The 12,865-nt window shown below is 49.4% G+C and overlaps 1 protein-coding gene across 2 annotated transcripts in view; it reads right to left on the bottom strand.

Annotated features, from left to right (window-relative positions):
* Window positions 1-224: 224 nt before the first annotated feature.
* The window catches only part of QRICH2 (glutamine rich 2), a 72,135-nt gene continuing 59,494 nt past the window's right edge, over window positions 225-12,865 (bottom strand). For both annotated transcript variants that reach the window (XM_063963610.1, XM_063963611.1), the window contains exon 4: window positions 225-459. In XM_063963610.1, the coding sequence (XP_063819680.1) occupies window positions 320-459 (140 nt within the window). In that variant the 3' untranslated portion in view covers window positions 225-319. The remainder of the gene's footprint in view (window positions 460-12,865) is intronic.

Here is a 12,865-nt window from a genome sequence, read left to right as displayed (position 1 = left end):
AGTGAAATAATTAGCTCCACCTGTAGACATTTTAAAATGTGTCAGTGAGTAATTAATACACCTGTGCACCTGCTGGGTTACCTGCAAAACATGCACTGTGTGGAGTCCTGAGGACCGAGTTTGAGAACCTATGCTCTACATCAGGCCTGGCCAACCTGTGGCTCTCCAGATGTAGTGAAACTACACATCCCTGCATGCCCTGCCACAGTTTTATCATTCCCTAATAGCAAAACTGTGGCAAGGCATGATGGGACTTGTAGTTTCACAACAGCTGGAGAGCCACAGGTTGACCAGGCCTGCTCTACATAATCAGTTAATTTTACGGCACCAGCTTCTGCACACACTGCTGCTTGATAGTTGTATCTATTCTGAGTCCTCGGTTCTTCCAACAACAGCTAAGGTTATCGGCTTGTGCATGAAGATGGCGGAGAGAGGCAGAACAGGGGCGCTCCTCTGTCTCTGACAAAGAAGATGGTTTGAGAAAAAAAGTGGGGTACATTAAATTGCATAAATATGACACAATATTTAAATATTTGTATTTAAAACAGCACATTTACTACACTAAAGACAAAATACATTATTGTATTCCTATTACAAACAATACTAATACAGTTGGAAAAACAGACTAAATACTTATTACATAGCTTAATATAGTCCACATCCATGGTCTCCAACTGGTGTGGGCAGCATGCAGCCCTAGGAGTTAGGTTTTATAAGGTGTTAGGCAGCAAAATATGATTCACTTCAGCAGCGCTTGAGATACAAGCAGAATGCCGGCAGGGGGGACAAGCACAACGAAGCCCCATGCGGGCTCGGTGGCGAGCTGAGCTCGCCACAAGTTTTACCCCCACTCTATGGGTGTTGTGGGCACCCAGGAGTGGGAATGGTCCCTTCTGGTCGGCATGCCGACTATCGGTATTTTAATTGTTTGGGATGCAGGAGGAGGTTATGTGACAGTTTCTCTCTTGACCGCCTGTCACATACCTACATCCCGATTGGCCACCACTTGTCTAAAGCATGAATATTAGTGTTTGTGATTGGCTACTAGTGAGTCAAGGAAACAAATGCAGACTACAGATTAATGTATTCATACATAGGGTTACAGCACGTGTTGTCACAGCAAGTATAGCTGATGTGCTATGATTTATCAATTTATCATTTCTGAGCGTTACTTTAGGTCAAAGCATGGGGAGAGGCAATGGCTGTTTGGGTGGGAGGGGAAGAGATTATTAAAACCTTCATGCTTCATATATGCAAACATGCATATAAAATCTGTTGTGAAATTGTTACTTAATAAAAAGGACAATAACTTTTGTTTTTTGTTATTGCTTATGTACACTCAGGGGCTAGAAAAACTATCTCGTGATACGTAGGTCTTCCTTTCAATTTGATTACTGTGGCAACAGAACAGGGAATGGATTCCACGTGTCCTCTGAAGTTGTACATGGATAGTATACATCATGCTTCCTGAATAATGGTCCACAATTGCCCAGTATTCACTGGAGTAGGAACCCTACCATTGATGGCACATTGAACTGCATACCCCATGTGTTTAATTGGGTTCAAATCTGGTGAACGAGTTGGCCAGCTAATGATGCCAAATTAAGAGGAATGCTTAAACTCGCAGACATAACCGTAATCTGGAGTTAATGGATTTGAGTGGTGCACTATCCTGCTTCCATCCATCCATGCATGACATATTATATGTGCAGATGGATCAGGGATCTTAAAGCGTACCAGCTGATAATACTGAACATGACCACAGAGTCACTGCCACCCTTGAATATTTCTTGTTGGTATGCAGGGTTAATTGCCTTGTGGGGCTCACTCCACACGTGTAATTGTCCATGTACCCGAAACAGTTGGAAGCTTGACCCATCATGCCAGGCTACATGCTTCCAGTCATCTTGCATTCAGTTGCAGTGTTCACAAGCTCTGGTGATGCATAGAGCCTTGTGCTGTGAGGTCAGCGATGGGACCTTAATCGGTCTCCAGCATTAACAGGGCTGTTACAAAGCGTGCCAGAGGATGCTGTTGACTATTGTCCAGTTTTTCGTTAGCCACAGTGGGGTCGTGCGCTGGATGCCTTCCCTGATTTATACTCGTGGTATACCCGTGAAATTGTTGCATGTGAAATTCCAAATTTCTTGTTGAATTCAGAGATTGTGATCCATTTCTCTGGCACTGACCATCAAGCATAATTAATAGTCTCTTAAATCTTCATTGCAAATTATACGAGATTGGAGTCCAGAGATATCATTCTATATACAGCCATGGGCAAAAGTTTTGAGAATTACACAGATATACATTTTCTCTTACATCCTAGAGGATGCTGGGGTCCATATTAGTACCATGGGGTATAGACTGGTCCACCAGGAGCCATTGGCACTTTAAGAGTTTGAGAGTGTGGGCTGGCTCCTCCCTCTATGCCCCTCCTACCAGACTTAGTTTAGAAAATGTGCCCGGAGGCTCTGGTCACATGTAGGGGAGCTCTACAGAGCTTCTTTAGTAAAAGTTTTTTTAGAGTTTGTTATTCTACAGGGAGGCTGCTGGCAACAGCCTCCCTGCATCAAGGGACTGAGGGGGGGGAGCAATGTCCGCCCTGCGTGGTCTGAGCCACTGTCTCCGATGACTGGACACTGAGCTCCAGAGGGGATAGATCGCTCCCCGCCACAGGGGAACGCTCACCCCGGCAGCATGCCGCCACCCCCTTGCAGAGCTGAAGTGTGGCTAGTGAGTCATCGGCTCCCTGGCAAGCAGGGAGCCAATGTGAAGATGGTGGCTACAGGGTAGGGAGCGCAGTACTGACTGCGCTCCAGGGGCTCAGCAGTACATGGTGCGGCGCTGTGAGGGGCGCCCTGAGCCGGCGCCTTAACCCTACACTGAACAGAAAGCCTGTCGGGGTCCTCGGATCTCTGTCAGCAGAAAATCCTCAGGCCAGTATAATCTTGGAAGAGCGGGAAGACAGCGCCATTAAGGGGGCGGAGCTTCTCGGAGCGGACCCAGCAGCATTCAGCGCCATTTTCCTGCCTGCAGACACGCTGCCTGTGAAGAGCAGTCCCTCCAGAGCAACTCCAGCTATCTGTACGGTACCAGGGGGTTATAGAGGGGAGGCTGTGTATAGACTCTGTCACCTATTAAGGGACACAGTCAGTGCTGGTTAAGGGCCTCCCTATACCTGTATTGGTTGGCTCCAATCTCTGTGCCTCTCTGCCATTCTTGGGGCGGAAACTGTCTGCCCTGTACCCTGTGTGTATGTGGGGTGTGCAAGCAACCATGTCTAGGAACTCTGTCTCATATGCTGCAGAGGATAGATCTTCTCAGGAAGCTCCCATCCCATGTAATCAGGATTGCACTGCTGTAGCGCAGATCCCGGCTAGGGAACCGGAGTGGTTAAGGTCTCTTAGGGGGGGCTCTTTCTCAGATTTCTGAAAGGGTTGCAAAGACTGAGCATGCAACTCGGGTAATGCAGTCCTCTATGGCAGTATGGTCCGATACTGCTCCCCCGGGGACCCCCTGCGGTACATTCTCTCAAATGTGCTCTTGCCCAAATTACGCAGGATGACACGGATACCGATTCTGACACAGCAGACGGTGATGGGGACGTGTCAAGGGGGACGGCATCACTTGCTAAGGGGGTGCAGTTGTTGATTGAGGCCATGCGGGATGTGTTAAATATTTCTGACACACCTCCTGAGCAGGTTGAGGAGGCTTTTTTCAGAGACAGTAAGAAAGCCCCTCTCACCTTTCCTGCTTCTAAGGAATTAAATGCCATTTTATTTTAAAGGCCTGGTAAAACCCGGAGAAAAAATTCCAGATCCCTAAAAGGGTTCTGGTTGCGTTTCCCTTCCCGGAGGACGATAGAAAAAAATGGGAGTCCCCGCCTATTGTTGACGCCTCTGTTTCCAGGCTGTCAAAACAAGTGGTTACGTAACATACAGGATTCTGCAGGGTTTTTGGTGGAATCCATGAAGGATACTGGGTTCCGTGGCTGCGGGCATCTCCTCCATGTCCGTCTCGGCTCGCAGGGGTCTCTGGCTGCACCAATGGTCTGCGGACGCGGAATCCAGAAAAAGTGTGGAGTGCCTACCCTATACAGGACAGGCTCTGTTTGGGGAGGCGCTGGATGCGTGGATTGCCACAACTACAGCGGGTAAGTCTCCTTTTCTCCCCTCAGCTGCACGGGCTACGAAGAAGCCTTTTTCTCCCAACACATCACAGTCCTTTCGGCCCACTAAGACTAGAAAGAACAAGCCCTCTCACACCTTTAGAGGTGGTCGTGCCAAATCCAAACACCTGTTCCTGCAGGTTCCCAGGACCAGAAGCCTGCTTCTGGTGCCTCAAAGTCCTCAGCATGACGGTGGACCGCACAGCCTGGAAGTAGGTCAGGTGGGAGCGACACTCCGGCCACGTCTGGGTGTCGTCCGGCCTAGATCCCTTGATACAGGATATTGTTTCCCGGGGGTACAGGCTGGAGTTTCAAACTCTCCCACCTCACCGATTCTTCAAATCAGGCTTGCCGGCAGACAGAGCTATTTTACTGGACGCTATCTGAACATTGGTATTGCCGGAGGTCATTGTTCCAGTTCCACCTCATCAGTTGAACAAAGGTTACTATTCGAACCTTTTTGTGGTACCGAAGCTGGATGGTTCGGTCAGGCCAATTCTGAACTTGAAATCATTGAACCCTTATCTCAGGAACTTTAAATTCAAAATGGAGTCTCTGCAAGCAGTTATCTCAGGACTGACGGAGGGGGGAGTTCCTGGTGTCCCTGGACATCAAGGATGCATACCTCCACATTCCCATTTGGTCGCCTCATCAGGCTTATCTCAGGTTTGCACTGTTAGACGATCACCATCAGTTTCAGGCACTGCCATTTGGTCTCTCCACAGTACCGAGGATCTTCACCCCCTGCTTGCGGATGAGAACCATCATCTCTGCCATCATCTTGGTGAATATAATTCCGTATGTGGACGACCTGCTGATCAAGGCATCGTCCAGGGAGAAGTTAAGATCCATTGCTCTCACAATGCATCTGCTCAAGGAGCACAGTTGGATCCTGAATCTTCCAAAGTCTCATCTGGAGCCGAAAAGGAGGCGGTCTTTCCTGGGGATGATCCTCGACAGGAGGTGCAGAGGGTGTTTCTACCAGTGGATAAAGCGTTGGTGATTCAAACAATGGTCCGGGATGTCTTGAAGCCGGCCTGGGTATCGGTTTATCAGTGCATCCGCCTTCTGGGGAAGATGGTTGCCTCCTACGAGGCTCTGCAGTATGGAAGGTTTCATGCTCGGCCCTTTCAACTGGATCTCTTGGACCAGTGGTCGGGATCTCGCCTACATATGCACCAGAGGATACGTCTGTCGCCAAAAGCAAGGATTTCACTCTAGTGGCTGCAACTACCTCACCTTCTGGAGGGCCGAAGGTTCGGGGTTCAGGACTGGTTCCTTCTAACCATGGATGCAAGTGTAAGAGGTTGGGGAGCAGTCGCTCAAGGGGAAACCTTTCCAAGGAAGGTGGTCAAGTCCGTAATCCCTTCCGATAAACATCCTAGAGCTAAGAGCCGTATACAACGGCCTTCTTCAAGCGGCACACCTTCTACAGGATCAGGCTGCTCAGGTGCAGTCGGACAGTGTGACCACAGTAGCCTACATAAACCGACAGGGCGGAACGAAGAGCAGGGCTGCAATGTCAGAGGTGACAAGGATGCTCCTCTGGGCAGAAAGGCAAGCTGTAGCGATGTCTGCAATCTTCATTCCAGGAGTAGACAACTGGGAAGCGGACTTCCTCAGCAGACACAATCTCCATCCAGGAGAGTGGGGCCTCCACCCGGAGGTGTTCGAGGAGGTAACCGGTTGGTGGGGGGCTCTTCACATAGACATGATGGCCTCCCGCCTCAACAAGAAGCTGAGGAGGTACTGTTCCAGGTCGAGAGACCCACAGGCAGTGGCAGTGGACACACTAGTAACGCCGTGGGTGTTCACGTCAGTGTATGCGTTCCCTCCACTTCCACTTATCCCAAGAGTTCTACAACTTGTAAAAAAGTACAAGGGTTCTGGCAATCCTCATTGCTCCAGACTGGCCAAGAAGGGCTTGGTACGCAGATCTGCTGCTGGAAGATCCAAGGCCTCTGCCTCTTCGGGAGGATCTTCTACTACAGGGGCCGTTCGCTTATCGAGACTTACCATGGCTACGTTTGACGGCATGGCGGTTGAGCACCAGATCTTAGCTCGGAAGGGTATTCCGAGCGAGGTTATTCCTACCCTGATACAGGCTAGGAAGGGGGTAACGTCTAAACATTACCATTGAATTTGGAAAAAGTATGTGTCTTGGTGTGAATCCAAAAAGTTTCCTGCGGTGGAGTTTCAACTTGGACGGTTTGCCTTTTCCTGCAAACAGGTTTGGATTTAGGCCTGAGATTGGGCTCCATCAAGGTCCAGATTTCAGCCTTATCCATTTTCTTCCAGAAACAATTGGCTGTCCTCCCTGAGGTTCAGACCCTTTTTGAAAGGGGTTCTGCACATCCAGCCCCCTTTTGTGGCGCCATCGGCACCATGGGATTTTGATGTGGTGTTGCAGTTCCTGCAGTCGGATTGGTTTGAACCTCTACATGAGGCTGAACTCAAGTTTCTCACATGGAAGGCGGTAACTTTGTTGGCCTTGGCTTCTGCTTGACGTGTGTCGGAATTGTGGGATTTGTCCTGTAAAAGTCCCTATCTGGTCTTCCATGAAGATAGGGCGGAACTCAGGACTCGTCCACAGTTCCTTCCTAAGGTTGTGTCTGCTTTTCATATCAACCAACCTATTGTGGTGCCAGTGGCTACTGACTCCTCGATTGCTTCAAAGGCCTTGGATGTTGTGAGGACTTTGAAGATTTATGTGAAGAGGACTGCTCGTCTCAGGAAATCTGACTCTGTTTGTCCTATATGATCCCAAGAAAATTGGGTGTCCTGCTTCTAAGCAGTCGATTTCTCGCTGGATCAGGTTCACCATCCAGCATGCCTATTCTACGGCAGGATTGCAGTGTCCAAATTCGGTTAAGGCCCACTCTACTCGTAAAGTGGGGTTCTTCCTGGGTGGCTGCCCGGGGTGTCTCGGCCTTACAGCTTTGCCGAGCCGTGTTCAAACTTGGTCTAGTTTGAACACGTTTGCTAAGTTTTACAAGTTCGATACTTTGGCCTCTGATGACCTCAAGTTTGGTCAAGCAGTTCTGCAGGAGCCTGCGCGCTCTACCTCCCGTGCTGGGAGCTTTGGTACATCCCCATGGTACTAATATGGACCCCAGCATCCTCTAGGACATAAGAGAAAATAGGATTTTAATTACCTACCATTTTCTCGTAGTCCATAGAGGATGCTGGGTGCCCGCCCAGCGCTTCTTTATCCTGCAGTGGTTATTTGGTTCTGTTCTACCTGATTCCTAGGTAAGTTCTGTGTTCGTTCCTGTTTCAGTACTGTTTCAGCTGTTGCGGAGTTCTCCGGTCTATTGGCCAGATTTGCCTTGTGTGAGCTGGTATGAATCTCGCCACTATCTGTGTATTTCCTTCTCTCGAAGTATGTCCATCTCCTCTGGCACAGTTTCTAGGCTGAGTCTCGTAGGAGGGGCATAGAGGGAGGAGCCATCTCACACTGCTAAACTCTTAAAGTGCCAATAGCTCCTGGTGGAGCCGTCTATACCCCATGGTACTAATATGGACCCCAGCATCCTCTATGGACTACGAGAAAAGGATTTACCGGTAGGTAATTAAAATCCTATTTTTACATAGTCTGCTGCCTCCAGTTTTTATGATGGCAATTTGCACATACTCCAAAATGTGATCAGATGAATTGCAATTCATTGCAAAGTCCCTATTTGCCATGACAAGGAACTTAATCCCATAAACAAAATTTCCACTGCATTTCAGCCCTGCCTCAAAAGAACCTGCTGTTATATCGGTAATTCTCTCGTTAAAACAGGTGAGAGTGGCGTGGGTTGGCACAGCATGGAGTAGGAGCATAGCTTTTAAGCTCCCGCACAAACTCCTACATTAATCCGTTTTAGCCCGATGCTATCTACATAAAAAGTGACTCTGCTTCAGCCCTAACTGCTGGTGCCTCGCTGGAAATACCTGCCGGTCCCCTCGGACCAATATAACAGCCGTTTGACGGAGGATACTGCGGGTGCTGTCTCGGAGCTGCTCGCGGCGGCCATCTTGCCAGCGTGGGGCGAGACACCTGCCTGACACTCTGCTGTCCGCTCCCTGGCCGCGTACCTCCTGTTTACCGCCGCGGTGCCTGGACGTCCTACGGCTGCCCCTCCGCTTCTCGCTCTCCTGACACAGGGAATCCGCGGCGCTTCCGGGTCGGCGCTCACGCTGATCCCGGGCAGCGTCCCACGTGCTGCACCCTGGAGGGAGGCCTTCTTCACCGCTGCGGGGAGACACGGCGCGGCCTGCACTACAACCTGCTTTCCACAAGCCACCGCAGGAGAACACTACAGGCTAAGCGGCAGATCATCAGCTCCTGTGGCTCACGGTAAATACACCCTCCCTGCAGTGCTCCCTGCAATACTCTCCTACCTGGACAATACTCCCCTCTGGAAGCTAGACAGGATATACCATTCCGACTTCCACATTTCTATGCATATATCTACCTGCCCATTCCTGCATTAAATCCTTGCCTGGATAGTACACCTACTGGGAACAGTACAGGGCACTACACCCCAGTTTGCACACGCTTACGCCTATACATCTCTGCCTAAATACAACGTGCTGACATCTCTATATAAAACACCGACCTCCCTGACCCCCCTACCCGCTGCACGTGAAAGCTGTGCTCATCACACAGATCCTGTGTTTGGGCCACTTGGGAGTGTGCTGCTACAGCTCAATTTCCATACTCCTCCACACTTGTAATCCTACTCTACACGCCTCCTGTGCAATATACTGGATATTACAATGGGGAAGACAGGTGCAGCCGCGAAACTACAAAAATATGCGAGGGAATCCTCCTCCCAATCCACTTCCAACGCGGCTCGTAACCCTCAATCTCCGCACTCTGAAGGCGAGGACCCGGCCTTGAATGACTCGACGCACTCTACGCAGCAAATAATACAGGCTATTGCTGCCTCAGAGCAACGAGTCTCTGATAAAATTGAACGTGTTCAGATAGATGTTTCTTTACTCCGTCAGGATCTCCAAAAGATTCGTGAAAGAGTGAGTGAGACTGAGCACCGCATCTCGGACCTGGAGGACACCACCTATCCACTTAAAACTAGGGTGGACGATCTTTCTACACAACTATCATCGGCTCACGCTAAGCTATCCGATATAGAAGGCAGGCTCCGCCGGAACAATGTCCGCTTGGTTGGGCTGCCTGAGAGGGCGGAGGGAACAGCCCCGGAGAAATTCTTTGAAGACTGGCTGATTAAGATGTTTACACGTGAAGCCTTCAGCCCACAATTCGCGGTAGAACGAGCACATCGTCTTCCGTCTCGTCCTCCTCCACCAGGCGCTCCTGCTCGAACGTTCATTGCTCGTCTTCTTCACTTTAAAGACAGAGACACTATACTTCGTCTGGCTCGTCTCCAGGGCCCGCTGATGTTCGACAATCACACGATCTCAATTTTCCCAGACTTTGCCATTGAAGTCCAGAAATCCCGTGCCCAATTCGCTCTTGTCAAACGCAAACTCCGGGACCGGAATATCCAATACTCGATGTTGTTTCCGGCTCGTCTGAGGGTTATATACAACGACGCCACGCACTTTTTCTCAAACCCGAAAGATGTGGAACCCTGGCTGGAACACAGACCTTCAGCTCCTGAATGAACTCGTATTGGTCATATGTAGTTGGCGTGGGTAACTATTATAGCGAAAACCGTATGGTTTCTATTGTCTCTACCCCTATGGGCTGATGCATGTCACTTACTTCTCTGGGTTTTTTTTTTTTTTTTTTCCTTTTTTAGCATCGGGCCACTACACCTGCTAAGCTCTATGTGCGGGAGTTCCCTGCTGTAGATAGCTTAGGGATCTAGTCCCACAGTTCTGTTCTCCCCAGCTGGTTTGTTCTGTACCCAGCTAGTTTAATTTAGTTTTGTTAGGGTATAGGTATGACACTAGGTTGCTTATTGGTCATACAGGGTGGGTGCGGGATGGGATGTTTTATTGTTATTGTTGTTGTTACTTTCCTTTTCTTTATTCTTTCCTCCCTTTTTTTTCTCTCTGCAACTGATCATGGTGCTCTAACGCTATGGAAATGTATGGTTTTTCAGATGTCACATATGGAGTGTGCTCGGCCTCGGCCTCCCAGTCCTGATCGGGTTTTCCAAGTTAGGAAGTATGGTTTTACTATGATACGATTCACTGGGTACCCTACCTCACACACTATACTTCTTCCGTCTCCCACGACTTATCTCCTTGTGCCCATGCAAAGCGCTCTACGATATGGGTTCTAACACAGACGTCACGGGGAGGGACACGATTAGACTGATGGGATGGAATGTCCGTGGTTTAAATGATAAAATTAAACGCTCACTTGTCCTGAAACAACTTCAAAAGTACAGAGTTGACATAGCATGCCTCTCTGAGACTCATCTGTATGGTAGTAAGGTCATGGCCATTAAGAGACCATGGGTTGGATGGGCCTACCACTCCACGTTCTCCAGCGCCAGAGGGGTATCGATATTGGTTAAAAAATCGGTAAATTTTCACCTGGAGCATAGCAGCATTGACCCTCAGGGTCGTTATGTTTTTTTACGTGCCGTCATACATCATGCACTGTATCATATCATGGCTATATACATCCCCCCCCCCTATAACAGTGAAGTTCTACGTAAGGCAGCTGACTTTATAGCCCAGTCCCCTGACACACCGGTTATTAGTGTGGGTGACTTCAACAACGTCATGGACTTGTCTATTGACCGCTGGCGGGAGTCTCGCGACTCCACCCCCCTCCCCCCTGCCCCGACCCCTTTTGCAAGAATTGTTGCTGAACTTGGCTGGATGGATATCTGGAGAATGCGAAACCCTACTATAGCGCACTATTCCTGTCACTCCGCTACCACTGTCACGGATAGACTTGTGCCTTATTTCCCCGACATTATCGCCTAGAATTTCTGAACTAACATATTTGTCTAGAGGTATATCGGACCACTCACCGGTTTTACTAAAGCTGTCTATGACGCACGATAGGGGCAGCAGTCAGTGGAAACTGCACCCATTTTGGTTGAATTTAATGGGAGAGGGCTCCGACCTTCTCTCGGACTGGAAAGTCTTCCTTGATTGCAACCCCCCAGACTCCTCCCCCACTGTCCGACATGATGCATACAAAGCATATATTAGTGGTACCTTTATTAAAAGAATAGCGGGCATCAAGTCGTTTAACAGGAGGGAGGAAGCGAGACTTGAACAGGCTTGCCGTGATTTGGAATCTGTATATATAGAATCACATTCCCGGTCGGATCGGGAGGCGTGGCTGCACGCACAGGGAGAGTGGGCCGATTACCTCTTTGATAAATCCAAGCGTAGGCTGCTGTTTTCCAGTCACAGGCAGTACTTTCAGGCAGAGCTGGGGGGCAGTTACCTGGCTTTCTTGGCCAGGGATGAAACCCATTCTCGCACTGTTCAATGTATTGCCGATGGGGATGGCAGTCTCTGCTACTCGGGGAAAGACATAGCTGGGGTATTTAAACATTTTTATTCCAAACTATACTCGTCAGGAGTATCCCACTCCGACGAGCAACTGCACTCCTACCTCTCGTGGGTGAATTTGCCCAAATTATCGCGGGAGGCGCTTGAAGCACTTGAGGCTCCTTTCACCCTGGAGGAGGTGGAGTGCGCTGTGTCGTCACTCCCTTCTTCCAAGGCACCTGGTGGGGATGGACTCCCAGTGGAGATTTATAAAAAATTTAACTCCCGCTTCAGTCCTTATTTATTAGATTTATTTAATACCTTGTTTGAAATTGGTGAACTCCTCCCGTCCATGTCTGAAGCCACTATTATAGTACTGCCCAAACCGGGGAAGGATCCCAAGGCTCCCGATTCCTACCGCCCTATTTCACTACTGTCCACAGATGTTAAAATTCTTGCAAAAATGCTTGCCATTCGACTGAACGCGGTCATCGGTTCTATTATACATCAGGACCAGACGGGCTTCATGCCGGGAAGGTCCACTATGCAAAACCTGCGGAAACTGTTCTATCACCTGCAGGGGGATGGCTTGCTGGGTTCGGGGGCAGTGGTGGTGTCTCTCGACGCCGCCAAGGCCTTCGACTCGGTTGAATGGTCCTACCTTTGGCAGGTGCTGCACGGGTTTGGCCTGGGCCCTATGTTCATCGGGTGGGTTCGATTACTGTATTCCTCTCCAGCAGCCCGTGTCTCTGTTAATGGGTATACCTCGTCCTCATTCTCTCTGGCCAGGGGCACACGACAGGGTTGCCCGTTGTCCCCGGCCCTGTTTGCATTGGCTATAGAACCACTGGCTTGTATGATACGGGACAACCCGAATATTCAGGGACTGGCAGCCGGCTCCACGGTGGATAAGATTTCACTGTATGCCGACGATATGTTACTGTTCCTGAGGGACCCAGATATCTCTCTCCGGGCTATGCTCCACACAATTAATGAGTTTGGGGAATACTCTGGCTTATGTATAAACTGGGACAAGTCCTTTATTTTCCCATTTCAGGACATATCCCGGAACGGATATGCACGTCACACTCACTGCAATGGACTCTGAAATTTAAATACTTGGGTGTTTGGGTCACGGGGCCAGCATCAGAATATGCCAAGTGGAACATAGACCCTATCACAGCCCTTTTTAAAAGTAAGATCCACACATGGAAGGCACTACCACTGACAGTATTGGGACGCATCAATCTCTTTAAGATGTCC

The sequence above is a fragment of the Pseudophryne corroboree genome, chromosome 3 (assembly GCF_028390025.1).
Source record: "Pseudophryne corroboree isolate aPseCor3 chromosome 3, aPseCor3.hap2, whole genome shotgun sequence".
NCBI lineage: Eukaryota > Metazoa > Chordata > Amphibia > Anura > Myobatrachidae > Pseudophryne > Pseudophryne corroboree.
This window is presented reverse-complemented; position numbering and strand designations above follow the sequence as displayed.